This window comes from Phocoena phocoena, chromosome 1 (assembly GCF_963924675.1).
Source record: "Phocoena phocoena chromosome 1, mPhoPho1.1, whole genome shotgun sequence".
NCBI lineage: Eukaryota > Metazoa > Chordata > Mammalia > Artiodactyla > Phocoenidae > Phocoena > Phocoena phocoena.
In genome coordinates, this window is record NC_089219.1 from 6,803,736 (window position 1) to 6,828,338 (window position 24,603).

At 51.1% G+C, this 24,603-nt stretch overlaps 1 protein-coding gene across 1 annotated transcript; it reads right to left on the bottom strand.

Annotated features, from left to right (window-relative positions):
* Positions 1–246: 246 nt before the first annotated feature.
* SLC2A7 (solute carrier family 2 member 7) lies at positions 247–19,480 on the bottom strand (the record flags this gene model as incomplete). Its single annotated transcript, XM_065892471.1, is given in 16 exon segments — positions 247–468; positions 1,075–1,148; positions 1,151–1,198; positions 2,983–3,011; positions 3,013–3,065; positions 4,050–4,068; positions 6,968–7,031; positions 9,307–9,421; positions 10,062–10,159; positions 10,162–10,248; positions 10,728–10,824; positions 10,826–10,851; positions 12,384–12,536; positions 13,347–13,468; positions 15,802–15,962; positions 19,391–19,480. Coding segments are annotated over 16 exon segments (1,458 nt in total), but the record flags the coding sequence as incomplete, so codon positions are not given.
* Between the last annotated feature and the right edge of the window lie 5,123 nt (positions 19,481–24,603).

Genomic DNA, 24,603 nt, shown 5'->3' on the forward strand with positions numbered 1-24,603 from the left:
TCTATTCTTGCCAATCAATACTCACGTACCTGCCCATCCTCCTAGGTCATTCCTCCCAGGGTTAGCGCTGGAAGCTAACTGCTTCTTAACTAAATCAGGGACCAAACTGGAAGACCAAAGTCTTCCATTTGCCACTGGGGGCATGGAAATCTCACAGCAGTCACCCTCCCTTGAGGCCTGGGGCAGGGAGACCCTTCCTCAGAGAAGGAAGCCTTAAATGTGCCACCTGGGGGATGTGTTGAGCCACTAAAAGGAAGTCTCCCTGGCAGGCAGAGACGGTATGTGAGGCCCAGCATCTGTGATTTCTTCTTTCTTCTCCAGAAACTCCACTCTGTTTCTCTGGGCAAAAATTCGCTTTATCTCCACAAATGTTCGGCCCTTGGTCTCAGGAATGACCATGTAGATGTAAACAGCAGTGAGGAGGCAGATTCTGGCAAAGATAATGAATCTGTAGGCACCACTGACCTCCTAGGCCAGGAGACAAGAAAACAGGAGGGGACGGAGGAAGAAAGGAATGCCAGGGGCAGCTCTGGGTGAGGCCTTTGTGAGTCACACAGGAGTTTCTCAGTGGCCAGTTCTACTTTACACCCAGAGGAGTGGAAGAGCTAGACAACTGGGTCCTGCCCTCACATCTAAAAGGACTCGGCCTTTTAACAACAGGGACAGAATGTCCTCTAGACCTGACTGCACACCTTCAGAAACAGAGGAAGGAGGTGGACGTGGGGGAATTGTTCCCTCACCCTGGCTCTAGCTTGCTTTGCACTTGGCCGACCAGAGCGCCTACATAATGAACGCGTCACCGCCTGAGTGTGGGACCTGCCTTCAGTGGTGGGAAACTGGCGTAGTTACAGTTTGGCTGAAGTGGCGCCATGTGTGTTTTATGGACCTTGGAGAGTCGCCCCCCCTTATCGAATTCGCAGATGTTCTTAGCAGACGAGGCACCCCCGCCTATTTCCCGGAGCCCCTTCTGCCTGGGGCGGGGCGGGGGAGGCAAGGTGGAGCAGGAATTGGGGGCAAGGGGCCGCACGCCCCCCCCCCCCCGCGCCGTGCTCCCCACCGCATGTCCCCACTCACCTGGATGGACGGGAACTCGAAGCCCACGATGACGCTGGTGAGCCCGAGCACGGCCCCGTCCACTGCGAAGGCGGCCGCGAGGGCTGCAGGAAGATCTCGGTCCTCACCACGGATGGCACGGGACCTGGGGGCAGAGAGCGCAGGACCAGGGGAGCGGAGAGGGGCGCGGAGGGCCCTTTAGTCTGTTCCGGATGGCCGAGGGAGGAAGTTCACATCTCTCCTCCTGGGTGCGCCCATAGCTGAGCTTCGAGCTGAGCCTCTGAGGGCCTCAAGGTCACACCAAGGCCGCTCTACCCCGTGGTGGTGTCATTTTGAAATTCGCAGACAAGGGGAGGGGGAGCAGAGCTGAATGAGCGCTTGAGCCTGGGACGTGCTGCCCCCTGTGGTAGGTCTGGGGAATGGCAGGCACCTTGCCTTGGGGCAGTTTCTCAACCTTTTTTCATTCAGGAGTCTCGTCTAAAATGTCTACGGCCATTTTCCCCCCTTAATCACCATCCCTCATGAAATTATAATACAACAGATATACTTTATATCCGTTTATATACAGTAGGTCTATCTATGACTTTATATATTCTTTATATATTAACATATTATCTATATTCTTTGTTACAAAAATAAGATTCTGTCTCTCTCCCCCCAGTTAATTTCCAACCCTTGAAGATGGAGAGGAATTCAGAGCCCCGGAATGAGCTGCCCTTGGGACGTCAAATGGGAAACTCCTACAACTGGCGAGGAGGGGGCCCCTTCCTCAGTGCTTTGTGCCCTAAAGGGGTAGCAGTGAGGGAAGTTATCCACGCTGCCCTCCCTGGCCTCCTGCCTCCTGCCCCCTGGGGCCGGGCAGCCAAGCAGCCCTTTAGGAGGTGGCTCACATGTCAAATCAGTCCACCATCTGATCCCACATCTGCCGGCACAGCTGATTACTCCTGGTCTTCCAGGAGGAGCCCGAGGCCCAGAGAAGCACAGTGGCTTGCTTTGGGAAACGCACAGGCAGTAAGGGGCGGAATGGCCCAGAACCCAGGCCTCCCGACACAAACACCAGCACTGCTCCCACCAGGCCCTCCTGCCTTCATATTGGAGGTGTGCCGGGAAGGCTTCCTGTCGAAAATCCCACTTAAATATCCTTCAACACGACCATGTCGGTCTGAGTCACAGCTGCGTCCCCAGTGCCTGGCACAGCAGGTGTTCCATCAGCATGTGTTCAGTGGATCAATACCTTTATTTTGGCTTATGGACAGCTCTTTCAAAACCAAGATTCTGCAGGGAATATTCTAGTCTTAGGGGTCAGAGGGGTCTTTCCGCAAGCAGTGGGAACTGCGTTAGATTCTCAGGAGGACACACAGGGGAGGGGAAGCCTGGAGTCTGGAGGCTGCCCCCAAGGAAGGTGGAAGTGAAGGCCCAACTCTGCCAGCACGTGGACACGGGGATAAAGCAACACAGGACTGTAGCTGTAGGCCAGGGGACCAAAGACAACTGAGCCCCGGGTGGGCTGTGGGCTTGGAGGCTAAAGTGAGCATGTAGAGGGTTTGGATGTAAACTGAGGGGCCCCTAGTGGGGTCTGGCTGGCAAGAGCTCCCTCTTTGCAGAGGCTCATCCCCTTCTTGGGCACTGGAACTGAAGCTGGGCAACTCTGGGAGCCACAGGAGATTGGGAGGCCCCAGCCTGGCCGTGGCACTGGTTGGAACTTAGTAAATGTTTGTTGAATGAATGAATGTGAGCTGGAATGACCTTTCAAGAAAAAGGTAAACTGAACTGAGAATTCCCGTGTGGGTGGGGCTTGTGTAGGAACAGGGGAAAAGGTGGAGAGAACATCATGAGAATTACCAATCAAGGGTATCCATTCATTCAACAAATACCGGGCACCTCCTATGTGCTGGGCCCTGGAAGGCGGTGGGGCATGCAGGTACTCACTGGGCCCGATGGAATGTCCTGTGATGTAGGATGATGCCAAGGTAAGACAGCTCAGGGACCGTGCTCTGTGGGGAGAGGCAGGGCTGCCCGTGCCTGAGAGGCCCAGGCCTGGGACCTCTAAGAGCCTGAGGCCAAGAGCCCCACATGCGGACAAGCCCACATGCGGGCCTCACCTTCCTGCCACAGGAAGGAGCCACACCTGGATTTCTGAGCACCTGCGTGGGCCTCCAGGGCTCTGAGGGCAAGAGAGGGAAGACGAGACCAGGAGTGAACCTAGCATTCTAGTCAACGGGGGCCTCCGGGAGCTGTACCTGATGGAGAGAAACGTAACAGGAGGAATGCCGACCACTTATTTATTTTCTGCCCTTCACAGATGCTAACCCACTGAATCTTCTTGACACCCCTCTGAGGGAGGATAACACTGTTTCAATCCTACAAATGTGGAATCAGAGCACAGAGAGCCTGAACACAGACAAAGAGGACACTGGGTCCCCCAGGGGTCAAGCAATGGCCCCAGTCAAATGATCAGCAGTAGATGGAGCTGGGACCCGGACTCTGCAGTCTCTGCTAGGATCCTTCTACAAGGCATCAGACCAGGAGAGCTGGCAGACCCCTATCTCTGCTCCCCACTGCCAGGGCAACAGATGACACATACTCAGGGTGAACAGACCTCAACCAAACTAAGTATGCAGGTAAACTATTTCACTACAGTTATGAAAAACGCTGCGAAGGTGGGGTTCCTGCAGGGCTGGCGGTGGAGGTGAACCAAGAACACCTCTTTCAATGAAGTTGTCTCCAAGGGGCAAGGGGAGAGATGGATGACTTGGGGATGAAGAGCCAGCCCGGCCACTGAGCAGAGGCGTGACAAGCTCTGATTCACGCAGGCAGGCAGGGTGGGGTCCATTTCAATATTTGAAGCAAGAGAGGAGTTGGCTGCAGCTGGAAGGGATATCCTGGGTCTGGTGCCACCTGGGCAGCTGCTGGTTACGTTTTCAGGCAGAGCCAACAGGACTGGCCAATGGGTTGGAAGGAGAGAGTGAGAGAAAAAAAGTTGCCGGGGATGCCACCAAGGTCTCCAAAAGGCAACTGGCAACTATCTCTATAGATAATGTCCAGTTTTATTTACTTCTTTTCACCTAAGTCCCTAAATGTTCCAAGAACTTAGATTATTTTCAAATGAGAAAATAAGGTCTTTAAAAAGGAAACTTTGATTAAACCAAAACAGGACTGTAACTAGCTTTTAAAAAAAAATCACTTCCTTTTTTTTGGGTAAAGATTTATTTATTATTTATCTATTTATTTATTTTTGACTCCGTCGGGTCTTAGTTGTAGCACACGGGATATTCGTTGTGGTGCACGAGCTTCCCTCTATCTGTGGCACCCGGGTTCCAGAGCGTGTGGGCTCTGTAGTTTGCGGCACGCTGGCTCTAGTCGAGGTGTGCGGGCTCAGTAGCCCCACAGCATGTGGGATCTTAGTTCCCTGACCAGGGATCGAACCTGCATCCCCTGCATTGTAAGGCAGATTCTTTACCACTGGACCACCAGGGAAGTCCCTGTAACTAGTATTTTCCTCGATAGCTGCATCATCACCCTTCACCTCGCCTGTTCCTCCACAGGCTCCCCTGCCCTGCTGTTCCCTGAACACAGCCAGCTTTGTCCCCCTGAAGGTCCTTGTGCTCACCCAGGAATTAAAAAGGAAGTCATGATGGAGAGGACAGCTTGGCAAAAAAGGCGAAGAATGAAGACATTGTCTCTGAATTACAAGAATAATCTCTTCGCACATTCTCATCCTCACATACGATTGCGTTTTCAACGACAGACGGTCCCTTGACTTAAGAAGGTCCAAAATTTTCAACTTTACCATGGTGGGAAAGTGATACACAGTCACTAGAAACTATACTTCAGGGACTTTCCTGGTGGCGCAGTAATTAAGAATCTGCCTGCTAACGTAGGGGATGCAGGTTTGATCCCTGATCCAGGAAGATCCCACATGCCACGAATCGCCACAACTACTGAGTCTGCGTGCCTAGAGCCCGTACCTGAGTGTAGCAACGAACACCCAACGCAGCCAAAAACAAATAAATTTATAAAAAAAAAATAAGAAACTGTACTTTGAATTTTGATCTTTTCCCCGGGCTATCAATAGGCAGTACGATCCTCTCTCGTGTTGCCAGGCAACTCCCCGTCAGCCACGTGATCATGAAGGTCAGTGACAATCGCTGTTTTTCACTTTCTGTACAGTATTCAATAACTTACATGAGACATTCAACACTTCATTATAAAATAGGCTTTGTGTTAAATGATTTTGCCCAACTGTAGACGAATGCACTTTTTCTAACCACAATTAAAGGTAGGCTGGGCTAAGGGATGATGTTTAGTAGGTTAGGTGTATTAAATGCTTTTTTTTTTTTTTTTGCGGTACACAGGCCTCTCACTGTTGTGGCCTCTCCCGTTGCGGAGCACAGGCTCTGGACGCGCAGGCTCAGCGGCCATGGCTCACGGGCCCAGCCGCTCCGCGGCATGTGGGATCCTCCCGGACCGGGGCACGAACCCGTGTCCCCTGCATTGGCAGGCGGACTCCCAACCACTGCACCACCAGGGAAGCCCTTAAATGCATTTTTGATTTACAATATTCCAACTTACGATGGGTTTATTGGGGATGTAACCCCATTGTAAGTCAAGGAAGATCTGTATATAGTTTTTTTTTTTTTAACAGGAGAAAATCAAAGTTTAATAACACGAATATAAGGCAGAGACCCAGGAAAACTAACTATCTATCTGTGTATAGTTTTTTTTTTTTGGGCCGTGCCATGCGACATGTGGGATCTTAGTTTCCTGACCAGGGATCGAACCTGGGCCTCCTGCAGTGGAAGCACAGAGTCCTAACCACTGGACCGCCAGGGAAGTCCCGCCTGCGTATAGTTTTAATTGTAAAGGCACAGTTACTGCAAAAGCAACAACAGGGCAGAAACAGCTGAGGATATACAAAATGCTGTCTGCTTTCAGAATATTTCATACTACGGCCATCCTATGTATTTTCAAAATTTTTGTATAACACATATAACAAAAATATGCTAAGAAAATGACAAATTAGAGTGACGTATTTCTTGTTGGGCGGCCTTCTGTGTTTTAATCTCGCTCTGACACTGTTCCCAGTTGCTCCATAGCCTCTCATTGCTTCTTTTCCTACTTCTTTCTGATCTGGGCTCCAAGATATTTTTAATGGTAGAGACCGACATGCTTGTTGACACGTGTTAGGATTTCAAGATGAGAGCTCTACCCCATTTTGTACTTGCGGCACACATCAATCAGACCAAGCTCACCTGCCAGCACCTCACCTTCCTTCTTCACGTCCCCCATCCTAACCTTCCGAGTGGCCTGTGAGTGGTGTTCCTACTGCAGTTAAGGTATCTTTCTCTTCGTCTTCCCGCATACGAATACGTTTGGTCCCTGGTCATCACTTCTCCTCACACTAGTGTAGAGTCTGCCGTCCACGCCGACCTCCGTTCATAGTTTCTTCTGCTTGTTGAATGGAACGACGTCCGATCTTCCGTCTCTTTATTCTACTCTAGATCATTATTGGTGGACATCTTCTAGTGCAGTGCGCTTAAGCATTTGCATATTGAACTACATGCTTTATGGAACTTCTTGTTTCTCCTTTACTTCATGGTTAGGGCATTCGATTTAATCATTTATTTGCATGTACATGGGTAGGTAATTGAAGTCACCCACGAACTCTACTTCAGGACGGGGCGTTGCATTGCACACGAAGGGGGCGTGGAGTTTGACACGCGGAGTTTGAGATCACTGGCTCTAGAGGTGTGGGTTCTGTTACAGGGACCTCCCAGCCCCCTGCTCATCCTCCCCGGCGTGCCCCGCCCTCCGCCCCACCCCTCTGCGTGCCGCGCCCTCCGCCCCTGCCCTCTGCGTGCCCCCGCCCCGTCCCTTCCGGGCAGGAGAGCGAGGTCCGACCTGGAAGGGCAACGCCGAGACGCGGATGCCGTAGCCGACCAGCAGGAGACGCCGCCTACCCAGCCGCTGGACGGCGCCTGCCTGGAGGGGAAGGGCGGGCAGTGAGGAGCCTCGACGGCACCAGGCGGGGGGCGCCCGGAATTCTTGGGCCTGGGCCCCCACTACCTCCTCAGCCCCTCCTTAAGTGCCCGCTCGCCCCTGTTGCCTGCTCCGTGGAACTTAGGCCCTTATCCCGACGGGAACTTGACGGTCGTGCCACAGACTCTGCACCACTACTCCTCCCTGTCTCAGGCATCTACAGACCCCGGGTTTAGGCTCCTTGACCACCTCCCCCCCGCCCCCCCCCGCACTGTAACTATGTTTTCTAGTTTCTGCGTCTGATGCTTTGACATGTGGGGGCCTTCCAGACGCTGGAGGGACTGCCGCACACACACCGTTAGCCGGTTTCTAGAGATAGCAGACAGCTCAGCTGTGCGTGCACCTTTCACATGGAACCCTCCCGGAGCCGCCCCCACCCCACCCCCTGCTCCATCAGGCTCTCACCTGCCCCCGCCGCCCCCAGCCAGCGCCCCTCTGCCTTATCGCCCAGGGCAGGCACCAGACAACAGGAACAGCCCGGCATCGGTGCCCGGGAACCGCCTGAAATCTTTCAAACTAGGCAGTCCTAAACCTGCTTACCCTGCCTTGCCTGTTCCTTCCCACGGAAACCATAAGAAAGGCTCTTGCCCACGTACTGCTGTCCGCCCCCCGCTGCCAGATGCTTCTCTATGTGGCCTTGTGTGCACCTCTCTCCCTTGGGAACCGTAAGCAACGCTGTCTTTTCAGTGGCAATCATCTCACACCCCCGAGATAATAATAATACCTACATTTTCACATAGCTCCCTCCCATTACGTGCTACTTCAATTCACGTCGAGGGCGCCCAGAATCTGGCCTCACTTCATGAGGGTCCCTCTCACCCCCAGGTACTTTCTTTTCCACTGCCAGGACACACACCTCCTGATCAGCCTGTACCTTCTCGAATATTCCAAGCTTGGACAATGCTTCGTCCGACCAGCATGCCTGCCTTCCTTCTTGTTCTAATGCCCTTTTCATTCTACTCCAGCCTCACCTGCAGCACCCACAGCAGTGCCATCAGCAAAGGCACCACCGTCACTCCACGCCAGGCCCTGTACGGTCACTTTACACGTCCCCTCCGTCCTCCCAACAGCCCTACAGACGGGGATTATCACTGCCATTCAGTGAGGGCCCAATAGGAGCAAAACGGCAATCCCAGGATTGTATAAACAAGGTAGAGGTAAGACCAACGTCTCCTTCTGTGTTTAGTACCCAGACACCGCTCCTCAGGGAGAGAAAGGGAGGCGCCCCTGTCTTGGGTTTTTCCAGGTAGGACGATGGGGAAGAGGGTCCTAGTTATGACAATGTACCCTAGAGGAGGAGGGCTCTGAGGACAGAGGGTGGACCCTGCCCTAGAGGAAGGCGAGGGGCTCCAGGAATCCGCTGGAGGAGGGGGTGCACAGACTCCTGGGAGGGTGGAGAATTGGGCCGGGGGGCCTCCCAGCTCCTCCCATTTCCGGCTCTTTTCCTTCACTCGGCCCTCCCCACCATGCTGAATCCTCTGAAGTTTCATTGGGGCTTAAACTGGTTCTGGGGAAAATACAGATAAGTAATAAATAATTTTTGAAAACACCTTTAAACTCCAAGGTAACTCAAGAAACAGGAACCAAAATAATAGTGAGATAACTTGGAAGAGTTCTAGAGAAAGGACCATCATGGTCACTTGACCTTGTAAATGAGCACACCTCTGTCTATTCACATTTTTTTTTTTTTTCATTTCGGTACGCGGGCCTCTCACTGTTGTGGCCTCTCCCATTGCGGAGCACAGGCTCTGGACGCACAGGCTCAGTGGCCATGGCTCACAGGCCCAGCCTCTCTGCGTGGGATCTTCCCGGACCGGGGCACAAACCCGTGACCCTGCATCGGCAGGCGGACTCTCAACCACTGCGCCACCAGGGAAGCCCCTGTCTATTCACTTTTTAAACACAGGCATAAATGGTTCAGATTTTAAATATAAAACTCTGAAATAATAGTTTTATCCAACAGTAAGAACACGTGCATCAGTATACTGGGTATTACAATCACCGTAACCATTGCACAAAGGAAGAAACTTGAATTTTAAGGTGTTTAAGTGGCCTGGTTGAGGTCACACAGTGGTAAGTATGGGCACGTCGAAAGTCTGTGTCACTCCAGTCACCCCAGGACCAGTGCCACCAGCAGTGGACCCTGGGGGGCTCTTCTCTGTCTGCGGGGCACCGACTCAGAGATGCCCAATGGGAGGGACACTTGTGGGTGGCTCCCCGAGATGAAGCTCATCGCTGTGTTGACCACGCTGGCACCCACTGTTACGGGGAATGAGCCGCCTCCATGCCAGCCGAGGGAGGCGTAGATCATGTCCGCGTAGTAGTTGGCCTAAAACAAAAGCACAAGGGCTGTGAGGAGAGACCTGAAGGCCCAAGCCACTGACAACTTTCCTGACTCAGTCGGGACACACAGTCCTGAAAGCCTAGGGGACCCCTTGGACAGGAAGGAGGCAGTAGGTGGGAGAAAAGAGCCGTGACCTGAAGACTTGAGACCTGGGATGGAGGCTGGCTCTGCCGGAGCCCGGGTTATAGCTCTTGCCCTCTCGGGGCCTTGAGTTCTGCATCTGTATAATGGGACCCCGAGAATTTTCCCTCTGTCGCTTTGTGAGTCTATGATCTCAGGCCCCACCGAATGACCCCTCGCCTCTCATTCCAGGCCTAGGCAGCCCCAAGCTCAAGCTTCTCTCGTGGCCCAGCCCCAAGGATGTGGGCAATGCAGCACTTCTGAAAGCCACCATGTGCCCTGGCTCCTGCCTGAGCTGTGTACCACTCGACGTCTCCCGCTGAGCAACCGTGAGTCCCCAAGGGCCTGATGCCACCACTTCCTCACACTTTCCTTAAGCACCATATGGGTTACGCATCCAGTCTCCGACGTTTCCGGAAGCAGCCTCCCAGCCCTGTTTTTGCAGATCTTCACCCTTCGCCTACACCATCAATAGATACAATTATAGCAAAAGAACCGCGCATACCGCGTTGACCCTGGAGAGCTGCTGGCCGGCCATGGGCAAGACGATGGCGACCAGCTGCCAGCAGACAGGAGGAAACGTGAAGAAGCTGAGCACAGACAGCGGCGCTCGGCCCTCTCGGCCTGGTCCTCCACGCGCATTTCTTCCATCTCGTCCTCCACATCTGCCCAGCCTCTCAGCTTCCGCAGAGCTGCGGGGAGCAGAGCGGTCCCCTCCTGTCGCTGACAGCAGCTGACCCAAGGCTTAGGGAAACACAGGGGGACAGCTCCCCAGGAGCTCGGCCCAGCCCTGGCCACAGGCTCCCCATTTTCCCAGGGCAGGATGCTCATTGGACCCCAGCTAGGTCCCCAACACCGTGACCGTGTTCCCAGTCACAACCACACCCCCACCTGGGCAAGCTTGCAGAAGTCAAGGCCCACCAGCCATGATGCCGGCTCTGACCATGTTCTCCTCTGGACCACACCTCAGAGTTGCCCTGGACTCCCCAGTGCCAACGGCACCTCTGTCCCGTCCCACTGGTGCCTGCGTTGTGGAGTGCATTTCCCCACCCTGCCCCCTGCCCGTTCTCTGCTTCGGGCACTAGGGAGGGATGTTTGGCGGGCACGGGGAGGCGGCTGGGAAGTGAACGTGGTGGGAGGGTCTTGACGGAGCAGCCTGTATCTCCAGTACCTTGTCGAACTTCTTCATCTCTTTTCTGAATCAGGGTGGACCTCGGGCTCTCGGGGAAGAATGGCAGAGAGGGGAGCCAAAACAGTGCGGGGACCCCCCGTGAGTGCCAAGAGCACAGGCCAGTCTGGAAGGACCCAACACTGAGAACATGAACACCCAACACTGGGGAATCCCTGCCCTTCAGCTGACCTTCCGCATGTCCTGACTCTGTCCTGACTCTCCTCTTACAAACTCACTCACCCACATTGTTCCAGCCCTCCGTGAGAGCCAACGACAGCAGGGACCTAGTCCTTGCCAAGATGTGGCTGCCCAGAACCCACCCACAGCAGGGTTCCACATTTTAAAATGGAGAAAATAATTACAATTTTCAAAAGATCTGCTGTTAACTCATTCTGCAGGAAGAGTATTGCTTTTCTTAGGAACAGCATATGATTTAAAAGTGTGAGCCTTGGAAAAAGTGAACCCATGTCTTGTTTCCTAACTTTATGGCTGGAAATGGCATAATCTCTGCCTTGCTGGAGCCTGGGGTCAAGGAGGGTGCTGGAACCAGCACTGTGGCTGTGTGAGCTCCTTCTGGAAGGTCTGGGTTAAGGAGGCAGCATTGAGATTCATCTAAGCCTTACTAGCTATGATGGGAACTGGAAGAGGCATTTTACTTCTCTAAGCCTCAGTTTTCTCATCAGTAAAATAAAGATGATGATGAAGATGATGGTGATAAAGTGCCCCCTGAAGAGTGGTGAGGGGTGACAGGCATCATACGCTAGGCATCACTACAAGGCAGCTGTTGGCAGCAACGGGCCCAGCCTGGCTTCCCCTTCAGCTGCACTGGGGTAGTTTGGGAATCGTTAAAACTAATGACCTTTCACTGAGCACGACTGGGTCCTGAGTCTCTTCAAGGTACTCTGGGGAATACAAAGTCATAAATCCACCCATTAAGGAATTCCTGTGGAATTTAGGTAACTTGAAAATGTTTACGAGGAAAAAGAAAATAAGAAAGAAACCCCACTGTCTTCTTGTGGGCCTTTAATGCTGGCCTGCATTCAAGCCACACTCTCGGGGCCATTCTCTCGCCCACTCCCCCAGAGGGCCATTTCCCCCTTTCTCCTCTGTCCTAAAGCTTCCCTCCCGCTTCCCCAACCCACCCTCTCAGGCAATGGCCTGGCCACCTTTCACTTGGAGAGGAGAAGCACCCATCCAGCCACGTGACAGTGACCGTGGCTGTGTGCCTGCCCCTCCTGCATCGATTGCCCTCACTGCAGGACCATTCGCACAGCGTCCCAGCTGAAAAAACAAAGCAAAACAAAAAACCCTTCTCTCCAGCCTGCTTCCCCTTCCAGCTACCCCCCAACTTCTCTCCTTCCTTTACAGCAAAACTCCCAAGAGTCGTGTGTGCCCCTTGTCTCCGATCTCCTCCCAGCCCCATGCACAATTTGTCCCCATCGCTCACCCAAACTGCTCTCATCAAGGTCACCCGTCTCCAAACAAGCCACACATTGCCCGACCCAAAGGGCACCTCTTGGCCTCACCTCACTTGATCCGCCAGACACATGGGCACAGCCGAGCCCCATGTGTCCAGACCCCGCCCCCTCGGCCCCCCCCCATAGCTCCCACGCTCCCTCTCACCACCACCCCCGGACCTTGGTGAGCCACAGGTACCTGTAGGGTTGCCCAGGATGGCTTGCAGGCCGAAGATCTGTGCTAGGAAGATTCCCACGATGACAAACACCTCTGTCATTGTTCCCAGAACACCCCTAAGGTTCTTGGGAGCTAACTCTCCCAGCTACATGGGAAGGGCACTGTAGGAGGTGCCTGGATCTAGCAAAACAAAAACCAGGGGAGGAGAAAAGAAACAATCCCAGCCTCCTGGGGCCCCGGAAACCTGAGATTTAATTAATCTCATAGTCCCTGAGTTTCTCTGTGGCGTCAGCACCACTGACAGGCAGCCTGTACGCCCCCTACCTCCCCTCCACGGAGATGGAAATTGGCTACGTGGACTTAGTTCGCACTAAGAAGGAAACCTTTCCAGAATCCTCAGACTCCCAGGGGACACGGCAGGATATCCTCTCCTTCCTAGCTGCGGAGCTGGGGCCACTTGTTACAGGCGAGGACTGTGTTCCTGGGATGTGGGACTGAAAGATAGGTCTTTGGCTTGGGATTATTTTCTGATTTTTCTGAAGCACAGGTTACTTGTATCACTTTTGTTTTTTTTTTAATAGAAGAAACCACAGTAGTTAAGAAACCTCAGTCCCCTGCTGACAGAGTCCCCAAATTCTGTACTCTTTTGCTTGAAGCCTCTCACCCTCAGCGTGAACTAGACACCTTCCTTGGAAGATACCTTGTAAAGCCTTATCAGTTTGTACTTCAAGGTAAAAGTGTGTTTTTAAAGATCTTCCCCTGATAGATTTTGTTAAATAAGGGGAAGGGGAGAGAGAACATGAGGTTTTCGAGAGTCTGGGGATGGAGACAAGAGGATGCCCCCAAAGGGAAAAGAGCCATTCAGAACCAGGAAGACCCTTGCTGCCCCTGCTTCCCGCCTTGGCCAGTGTGTCTGACTCAGACCCTTCTCCCCACAGCTGACCCTGAGCATGGGCTTGGGGGTTCAGCCATCACTGTAGGTACCTGCACAGAATCCCAGTGCCACTCGAGAAAAGATGATCGGCTCGGAAGGTTTGGTCACTTTGCTGACTCCCTTCGGGACGGCAGGGATGGCGAAGTCATTGTTGATCAGCAGTGTTCCCTTTCTGCAAGGACAGCAGAGCCCAGAGGGCATGGGGGCTGAGGCAGCAGAAGCGCTCCTGACACCAACTCCTATTCTCCAGGGCAGCCGTTATAGAAGTGCCGGGAACGTGCCTGAGAAAGGCTGATGGCTGGGAAGCGCAGAAAGCAAGGACCGGTGGGCAGAGGCCCCAGGAAGGGAGCTTTGGGGTCAGCAGGGGTGGCGGGAGGAGTGGGAGCACGCTAACCATTGGAGCTGAATGAAGACAGTGAGGAAGGAGGAAGGAATGGGCCTGCCTCTGCAAGGAGGGAGCTTCCTGTCACTGGTGGTATTCAAGCAGAGAGCAGGCCGGATGAAGACGGTCAAGAATGGTGAACAGGGGAACCCCACAACAGGTGGGAGACAGAGCTGGATTAGATGACCGCTAAGATTCCTCCCAAGGCTGAAAAACCATGAGTCTATGAAGTGGGGGGAGGGAGTGTCTGAAGAATAGAACTACGCTGGATGCCCCTGCCTGTCTCCCAGGATCCATAGCTACCTTCCAGACTGTGTTCTGTGCCCCATGCTGACTGGCATCGGTGGCTCCCTTGCCCCCCTCATCCCCACATGTGGCTTGGATTTTGCCAAAGGAGAAAACAGCAGTGGATCAGGAAGGAAGATGGTGGCCCAGCTATAGGGTGGCTGCTGGCTGCACCACCCTTGGGGATATCTCCACACGCTGCCCACATTCGAGGACCATCAGGGCCCTGACCGACACAGGTGCATCATCTCTGAGGCCAGGAGTGGAGGAGGGGGATCTCTAAACAGAAACCCACACACCCCTCCTGGGGGGATAGTCCTAAGAGTTCTACAAAAGTCCCCTTCTAGGCAACACTGAGGACTCATCAGATACACAGACTGGTTTTCTCAGGCCACTTTTCTCTTCCTGGGGTGGCCATACCTCCGAGAGAACTGCCATCCAAGCCCAAACTCAGAGCAGAGGATCAGCCAGCCCAGAGGCTGCAGGTCAGGAGAGAACAAACAACCCACACGAACCCCTTCCTGATGACCAGGAAGCCTTAGCTTAGCTCAGGGCTGGTCCCGACCCCACTAGGGCAAGGCCAGCTCCACCATACCAGCTGGTCTCAGGGTCCTCATCTGCAAAATGAGGGCAATGATGAAACCATCTCTGAGGTCCCAAGTTCTGTAACTCTGGATTCAGACAAGGAGGTGGGGGCCAAGCTGCTAGAACAGTCCAATCACTCTTGGTGTAGCTGAGAACACCACAGTGTGAATTACAAAAAAGCCTGGATTATGGCATAATTGCAGTATAGTGAATGCTTCCTTCATTCAAGTATACAATGAATGGCAAATTAATTGTTAATCAAGTATCTATAAGAAAAGGTCCTATGAGTCCTGCTTTATACATAATTAATTTTCAATTGCCAATATTTTCATTGTTTTTTTGTTTGTTTTTGTTTGTTTGTTTGGCTGAGCCTTGCCATTTGTGGGATCTTAGTTCCCTGACCAGGGATCGAACCCCGGCTCTCAGCAATGAGAGCTCGGGGTCCTAACCACTGGACCACCAGAGAATTCCCCAGTATTTTCTTTTATGCATGAAAACTGAACTGGTATGGTTCTTTAAGAGCTAGTTTTCTTTAGAGGACTTCCCACTCCTCCCTACAAACTGCCGACCATGGCACATCAAGTCCAAGTGTAACTGAATTCCAAAGAGTGAGATCTGGCCATACGGGATTCCGAGCGGCCTCGCCCTGAGGACTTGGCTCACTCCCTTCCTTCCTGGGAACCTTGATCTGGACATCCCTCCTTATCTGCAGAGTCACGTCTTGGCAGCAACTGGGCTTACGTGTCAAGATTAGTGAGTCTGTGTAAACCAAGCAAAGTACAAGAACTATTCTTCATTCTCAAACAAGACACGAGTCAGGGGCACATGGACTGACTCGGTCTGAACCCCAAAGCTCAGAACGACACGGATGAGGCTGCACGGGGAGAGGCTGCCGCTGTTACAACTCGGAGCCATGGGTCACCTGACCTCGAATTAAACCCAGTCAACAAGCATTTACTGAACACCTGCTAGAAGTGCTGAGTATGGTCAAGACTTTGCTCTCAAAGGCCGATCCATCTCCACGGGGTGGACAACAGAGGGGCTGCTGTTCCCATGCAGCTGACAAGGGGAAGAAATCCCAAGGAATTCAAGGACTTGCTTTAGGGTCAGGATGTCTATGGCAAAGTGGGGGCTGGACTTCAGACCTCCTGATTTTCAAGGTCGCACAACTCCCCACCACGTGCACAAGTGCCAAGAGCCAACATGCTTTACTAATATGAATTTTGAGTGACAGCAGCACCCTTCTTCTTTACCTGCCACATTTGTCAACCAGCAGGCCAATAAGCAGGGACCCCCCCAAGACGCCCAGAGGAGACATGGACATGGTGCAGGACCACAGCAGCAGCAGGACTTTCTCGTCCATGAAGGCTCCGTGTCGCTCAAAGTAGGTTTCATTATAAGAGGACTTCAAGACCTGGAAGACATTGCCCCATCCATAGACAATCAGGCAACTCATGAGAGACCAAGAAGTAATGTTCTCAGTTGCCCCTGGTCATTGTCCTGAAGGATGTGTCTATCAATACGCTCAGGACACAATTGATTCTCTGTTGTTACCTGGAGATAAAAAAATAAAAAAGCCTACAGTATGATGGGGTGAGATGCGGAACCAGGCTGCTCAAAATGTTAAAAATTCACTGTTGGGAATTCCCTGGTGGTCCAGCAGTTAGGACTCCAAGTTTCTACGCCAGGGGGTGCAGGTTTGATCCCTGGTTGGGGAACTAAGAACCCACATGCCGAGCGACATGGCAACAACAAAATATTCACTTTGCAGAACCTTGCTGTGCAAGAGGCAACATAAGAAATATTGTTACTTCAAGACAGTATGGTACTGGCACAAAAACAGAAACATAGATCAGTGGAACAGGATAGAAAGCCCAGAGATAATCCCACACACATATGGTCACCTTATTTTTGATAAAGGAGGCAAGAATATACAATGGAGAAAAGACAGCCTCTTCAATAAGTGGTGCTGGGAAAACTGGACAGCTACATGTAAAAGAATGAAATTAGAACACTCCCTAACACCATACACAAAAATAAACTCACAATGGATTAAAGACCTAAATGTAAGGTCAGACACTATACAACTTTTAGAGGAAAACATAGGCAGGACACACCATGACATAAATCACAGCAAGATTCTTTTTGACCCACCTCCTAGAGAAATGGAAATAAAAACAAAAATAAACAAGTGGGAGCTAATGAAACTTAAAAGCTTTTGCACAGCAAAGGAAACCATAAACAAGATGAAAAGACAACCCTCAGAGTGGGAGAAAATATTTGCAAACAAAGCAACTGACAAAGGATTAATCTCCAAAATATACAAGCCCCTCTTGCAGCTCAATATCAAAAAAGCAAACAACCCAATCCAAAAATGGGCAGAAGACCTAAATAGACATTTCACCAAAGAAAATATACAGACTGCCACGAAACCCATGAAAGGATGCTCAACATCACTAATCATTAGAGAAATGCAAATCAAAACTACAATGAGGTATCACCTCACACCGGTCATAATGGCCAGCATCAAAAAGTCTACAAACAATAAATGCGGGAGAGGGTATGGAGAAAAGGGAACCCTCTTACACTGTTGGTGGGAATGTAAATTGATACAGCCACTATGGAGAACAGTATGGAGGTTCCTTAAAAAAACTAAAAACAGAACAACCATATGACCCAGCAATCCCACTACTGGGCATATATCCTGAGAAAACCATAATTCAGAAAGAGTCATGTACCACAATGTTCATTGCAGCTCCATTTACAATAGCCAGGACATGGAATCAACCTAAATGTCCATCGACAGATGAATGGATAAAGAAGATATGGCACACATATACAATGGAATATTACTCAGTTATAAAAACAAAACAAAACAAAATTGAGTTATTTGTAGTGAGGTGGATGGACCTAGAGTCTGTCATACAGAGTGAAGTAAGTCAGAAAGAGAAAAACAAATACTGTATGCTAACACATATATATAGAATCTAAAAAAAAAAAAAGTTCTGAAGAACCTTGGGGCAGGACAGGAATAAAGACGCAGATGTAGAGAATGGACTTGAGGACACGGGGAGGGGGAAGGGTAAGCTGGGACAAAGTGAGAGAGTGGCACTGACATATATACACTACCAAGTGTAAAATAGATAGCTAGTGGGAAGCAGCCGCATAGCACAGGGAGATCAGCTCCGTGCTTCGTGTCCACCTAGAGGGGTGGGATAGGGAGGGTGGGAGGGAGACGCAAGAGGGAGGAGATATGGGGATATACGTATATGTATAGCTGATTCACTTTGTTATACAGCAGAAACTAACACACCATTGTAAAGCAATTTTACTCCAATAAAGATGCTAAAAAAACAAAAAAGAAATATTGTTACTAATTGTATGACTTTGGGCAAGTTCTACCTCTGTAAGTCTTAGTTTCCTCCTTGGTTATAGAAATAATATATATCCAATGGAGAATTTAAGAGCTTCACTGTGCTACAGTGATGGTACATTGCTTGACTGAGAAAAAAATGTTCCTTCAATGGTAATAATGATAAGTATATTAATATAAGCCATGAGCAACTACTGCAGTACCTCCTATAAAGCAGAATTAAGTGTAGCTATAAAGTAATGAAAGTGATTTTTTTTTTTTTTTTTTTTTTTTTTGCGGTACTCGGGCCTCTCACTGCTGTGGCCTCTCCCGTTGCGGAGCACAGGCTCCGGACGCGCAGGCTCAGCGGCCATGGCTCACGGGCCCAGCCGCTCCGCGGCATGTGGGATCTTCCCGGACTGGGGCACGAACCCGTGTCCCCTGCATCGGCAGGCGGACTCTCAACCACTGCGCCACCAGGGAAGCCCAATGACAGTGATTTTTAAAAGTAGAGCAGGACTCATACACCCAAATGCGTGGGAACAGACACTGGGTCCTGTCCTTGCCCTTTCAGGGACCTTCTTCCTGTATCTATTCCCTGTGTGTCCTGCATCACTGGTCCCTTTATTTTTTCAGCCACGCGGCATGGCTTGTGGGATTGAAGCTTGTGGACCCAGGTTCAATCCCTGACCTGGGACCTTCACAGTGAAAGCACCAAGTCCTAACCACTGGAACACCAGAGAATTCCCAATACACCTTTCTTTATTGCATCCTTCTCATGACAATAGAAACATGACTCTTGCCCTATAAAACCCTAACACAACCCCCCTTCTCCCTTCACTAAGCTTCATCTTTTGTTCCCCTGTACAGCAAAACTCCTGTACAGCAAAACTCCTTAAAGAGCTGTCTCTCCTCCACTCTGCCCGTTCTCCCCGAACCCACTTCAGTCAAGCTTTTGTCTCAACTCAGCTGCTCTTGTCAAGGTCACACATGCCCTCCATGAGGTCAAAGCCAGTGGTCAACTCTCACGCTTCATCTTTACTCGTCATCAGGGCCTGTCCCTCCCTCCTGACTCACATGCTTTACTAGGCCTTTGGGAGACTCTTTTTCCTTTGCTTCCCCTCACCCCAATCCTAACCCCTAAGGGTTTAGTCCTTGACTCCATCCTCTTTGTCATCTGCAAGTGGTCTTCCCAGGAGAAAGGCAGTGAGACTAAGGCCCAAAGCTACTGGGCAGGGAATCCAAGCCCATCTCCTCCCACCCGCTTCCCAACGTGCCTGGAGAGGATTACATTGTGGGTCGGGGGGGGGTGGGGGGGGAGGGGAATAGCCCACAACTCTAGTCATTCCCTGGTCTGCAGAGGCTGCCTCCCAGGACTACTAGAGGAAGGCAGCTGCTTCCGGAAGAAAGCTGGTGGCTTCCAGAAGAAAGATGGCGGCCTCCACAGAGCAAGATGGCCACCTTCTCCTGCCCACCTCTTGCCCACCCACCTCGTGCGGTGTGTTAACCACAGCGATGTTGCAGCCGTATTGGAAGGCCTCGCCAAAGGCTGTGCTCAGCGTGGCCAGCACCAGCGTGGATTAGAGGCGCTGCGGGAGAGGAGGTTTACGGTCAGGGACTGGGAGGTTAGTCCTGGGAACTTCCGGAAGTGGGGCCGAGGCTGGGCTGGAAGTGGGGGTGGAGGACCCCAGGCCATGCCCAGGGGAGTGGGGGAGGTGCCGGAGGTTGGGGGAAATGGATGGCATCATTTCCTGTTCCTTGAACGAATCCCCCTCCTTAAAGATACAGCTATGCGTCTCCTCTGGGCTTGGCCCTGGATGAAGTAGGGGAAACTTCAGGAAAAAGGTCCAGCGTACTGTGCCCTTGAGGAGCTTATATTCTAGTGAGGGGAGGCCAACAAAACAAAACAAAAACACAGACAAGTACGAGACCTCCAAATAACGATAATGCTATGAGGACAATAAAACAGGTAATGGGGTAGAAGCCAATGGGGGGCAGAAAAGGGCGCTCTCTGAGCAGGTGCCTTTAAGCTGAAACCTGAAAGGATGAGGTGGGCCTGTGAGCTGCTGCGGGAGGAGTTTTTAGACAGAGGAAGCAGCAAACAGAGGCATGGCTTGCCTTCCACTCCTGGACAGGCCCTGGGGAAAACCAAGGCAGTCACGTTTCCATGGCTACCGCAGCACCCAAGGTAGTTCCCGGGAACTGACCCCCGGGGCCAAAGTCTGAGGAGGGCCCAGCAGAACTGGGGCAGGGTCTGTGGCTGCCTGAGTCGGTGCCACCCAGGGCTCCAAGAAGCCAGCTGGTGCAGAGCCATGGCCCCAGACCATCCCCCCACCCCTCTGCTTGCCTGTTACCTGTACCTCTGACCCCCACCCCCACTATCTGCCTGACTGCCTACAGCCCTCAGCCCTGTGCAGCCAGCAAACCAGCCAGGCAGACAAAAGCAGGATTTGGGCAACTTCAGAGGCTGGGGGAACGGGACGGGGACAGGGGTCTCCCACACTTCCCTAGAGCTGGACTCAACCCCTCTTCTCTTTTGTCTGAGCTGGGATGTTTGGGGAAGCTTCTTCCCCCCCACTGCTCTCCCAGGGCTGGTGGCTCCCCAGGAAAGGCAGGGGCAGTGTTGTCCTCTCCTTGCTAGAAGCATTTCAGGGGTCTTCCTCTCCCTCCACAGTCCCCTCACCTGGTGGCAAAGGAACAGTGGCAGTGACAGTTTCCCAGACTTGGCACTTACCCATTCCGTGGGGTGGGGTGGGTGGAGAAGTCCCTGCCCCTTTTTTTCTCCGTCCTTGTTCAGCTGAGAAACAGGTGTGCTCTGCCTCCCAAGTGACACCTGGGTCCTGCTCTGTGTTGACAGCCTGGGGCCTGTGAGACTTTATTACCCTTTTGGTCTCTGGACCCTGCTGACTTTCCCCAGGAGAATATTTTCCTTGGACGTGTTGATAAGATAAAGATTCACACTCAGCGTGAATTTTGTCTTTGTCTCCATCAAGTCTCAAACCAGAAACTCTCTGGTTGCACCAAGGAGAAGAAAAACACCACCTGCCCTGGGTCCCTAGAAATGAGGTGCCTTGGAAACCAAGTCGGGCCTGATTGCCAGGATCCTTTATGTGTCTACTGTGTTATCTCTCCATCTGTGCTTCCTCTTACGAATTTGGACTAATTGTCCATTTGGGGGAAAGAGCAAACTAAATGCTTTTAAAGAGATACAACTTAGTTATTTCTACTTACACTTATTAGTATTAAATAAGTCAATAAAATATTGAACAAAAAAAGTGCTTATTTCAGAATTACCACTATTAGAAAGAGAAATATCATATGATATCACTTATATGTGGAATCCAAAAAGAAATGGTACAAATGAACTTATTTACAAAACAGACTCAGAGACTTAGAGAATGAACTTATGGTTACCAGAGGGGAAGGGTGGGGGAAAGGGATAGTTAGGGAGTTTGGGATTGACATGTACACACTATTATATTTAAAATGGATAACCGCTGATCTATATTTCTATTTTTGTGCCAGTACCATACTGCCTTGATTACTGTAGCTTTGTAGTATAGTCTGAAGTCAGGGACAGATGAATGGATAAAGAAGATGTGGTATGTGTATATAATGGAATATTAATCAGCCATAAAAAAATGAAATTGGTCATTTGTAGAGATGTGGATGGACCTAGAGTCTGTCATATACAGTGAAGTAAGTCAGAAAGAGAATAACAAATTTCATATATTAACACATATATGTGGAATCTAGAAAAATGGTACAGATGAAGTTATTTGCAGGGCAGGAATAGAAAGGCAGACGTAGAGAACGGAGGCAGACGTAGAGAACGGACGTGTGGACATGGGGGAAGGGGGGGTGGGATGAATTGGGAGATTAGTTTTGACATAAACCCACTACCATGTGGAAAACAGTTAGCTAGTGGGAACCTGCAGTATAGCACAGGGAGCTTAGCTCGGTGCTCTGTGATGGCCTAGTTGGATGGGACGGTGGGGAGGGAGGTCCAAGAGGGAGGGGATGTGTGTATGCATATGGCTGATTCACTTCTCTGTATGGCAGAAACAAACACAGCATTGTAAAGCAATTATACTCCAATAATAAAAATAAAATAAAATGGATAACCAACAAGGACCTACTGTATAGCACAGGGAACTCTGCTCAATGATACGTGGCAGACTGGATGGGAGGGGAGTTTGGGGGGAAATGGATACATGTCCATGTATGGCTGAGTCCCTCTGCTATGCACCCGAAACTATCACAACAGCGTTAATCGGCTATACTCCAAGATAGAATAAAAAGTTAAGTAAAAAAAAAAAAGGAATTATCTATATTAGCAAAACAAAAACGTAGGGAATAACTGGATAAATTATGACAAATCAACTGGAATGCCAGGCTGCCATTTCAAGGGATAATTATGAAAATTACGTAGGGACGTGGAGACATGTTACGAACGTCATGTTAGGTGACTAAAGCAAAATACACTTGTGTGCCTGGGTAAAAATGTGTTGGCACACGGACAGCAGCGTGACGGCCACCGGGATGAGAGAACATGGGGGCCTTATTTCTCCTAACGGTCTGCTCATGACAATTTAGGTATTCTCCCAAGTGCTACATGTGTTGTCTGCTGTGCCCCTCATCCCTTCTGAAGCCTTGCTAGCAGAGTGTTAACTCTTGGGAAAGTCCTGGATCTAGGACACTTCCCTACCAAGACATGAAGAGCCCTCACGGCCTGTGCCGGGCTTTTCACCCTGGGAGGGACTCTCTTTCCGTTTCAGGCTCAGTGTGTGCTCGAGGGTTCTGCTTAAAGCACGTTCAGCAGTGGCCAGCTTCTGTATTTCAGCCCTCACGGGGTGGCGGGGGAGAAGGTGGGGTCCTCCCACGCAGCACAAAGTGGGGCGTGTGCAGCCTCCAGGGCTGCGCATCCACTGGCTGTGGGGTGGCGGATGCTTGGCCGGGAGCTGGATCTGGCACGTGTTCTCTCTTTTTTTTTTTTTTTTTTTTGCGGTACGCGGGCCTCTCACTGCTGTGGCTTCTCTGGACGCGCAGGCTCAGTGGCCATGGCTCATGGGCACAGCCGCTCCGCGGCATGTGGGATCTTCCCGGACCGGGGCACGAACCCGCGTCCCCTGCATCGGCAGGCGGACGCTCAGCCACTGCGCCACCAGGGAAGCCCTCTCTCTCCTCCTTTGCATTAAGTAGACGCTGTACCACTTGAGCACGGTGTGTGAGTGGTCTGTCCTCCGCAACCTTGAATCATGCACTCACCTCTCCCCTGGGGGGCGCCTCCCTGCCTTTTAACCTTGGCTGCATAGCCTGGTCCCCAGTGAGCAGTGAAATCTTAACATTTCTATTTCTACCACGTCTGTCCAAGGCCATCTAGGCTTTTTCTATCACGTCCCTGAAAGTTCTTCCAGCCTCTTCCCATTGCCCCACGCCAAAGCCACTTCCATATTTTTAGGTATTTGTTACAGCTTCCCCTGCTTCTCAGCACCAAGATCGGTATGAGTTTCCTGTGGCCACTGTAACAAATGACTACACATTTAGTGGATTAAAGCCTCTCGAATGTATTACCTGACAGTTCTGGAGGTCGTAAGTCTGACAGGGGTCTCGGTGGGCTTAAATCAAGGTGTCGCCTTTCTGGAGGCTGTAAGGAAAGGCCATTTCTCTGCCTTTTCCAGCTGCTAGAAGCCTTCCTGCATCTTCAAGGCCAAGAATATCAGACTGAATCTTCCTCTTGCTGCTGTCTTTCTGGTTCTTCCTGCCCCCTGTGATTACATTAGTCCCACTTGAATAATCCACAGCAGTCTCCCATCTCGGGGTTAGCAGACCACAGTTACCTCTCAGTTTGTTCCTAAAGACTCTCGAATGCTAGCCCACTCCATCTTTCCACTTTATCAGCCGAATTCTGTATCCTTTTGGCAGAAATCACAATACCTAGTCACAATGCTTACAGTCTCATAACATTGATTCAACACTGTTTGCCTCCCCTCCTCTCTCTGAGTCAACCGCAGCAACAAAGTCAAGCTGATGGCAAAACCGAGCTCCTTCCTGCTGTTCCTTCTGCTTGAAACATTCCTCCCCCAGGTCTCAGGTCAAATGTCACCTCCTTGGGGAGGTCCTCACTAGCACCACCCTTTTGAAAGTAATCCACACCCCTCACCTGGCGCTCTCCGCTTTGCCCTGAGCACTATCTGAAATGACCTCCAGTATTTGCTTACTTGTATTTTTGGCCATTGGATCCATTACATCCACTGGCTGGCACATAGTAGGTGCTCAACAAATATTTGTTGAATGAATGAATGTCCTTTCCCTCCCCCACTACCCTCCAATCGCCTTATCCTCCCTTGCTGTACAAATCTCACCCATTCTTAGAGGCTCAGCTCACCACATTTTCCTTGAAGACCACTCCAGGTCACATCCATTCAGTCAACGTTTACTAAGTGCCAACAAGTGTCAAGCTCCCAATCAGGCATCGGAGCTGCTCGGATGGTTAAGACAATGCTCAGAGCAGACTCAAAACTAGATACAACAGTCTTCTGTCAGTTCTCATTGCCCCGTAATTTCCATTTGCATGTGGTTTGCATCTTCCTGCCTAGACTGTAAATTCCTTGAAGACAGCAGATGCCATATAGGCAACTCTGCCGTGTCCCAGTGCTGAGCTGAATGCTGGGTGACTGGAGAGCCCTCAGCAGCACTTGAT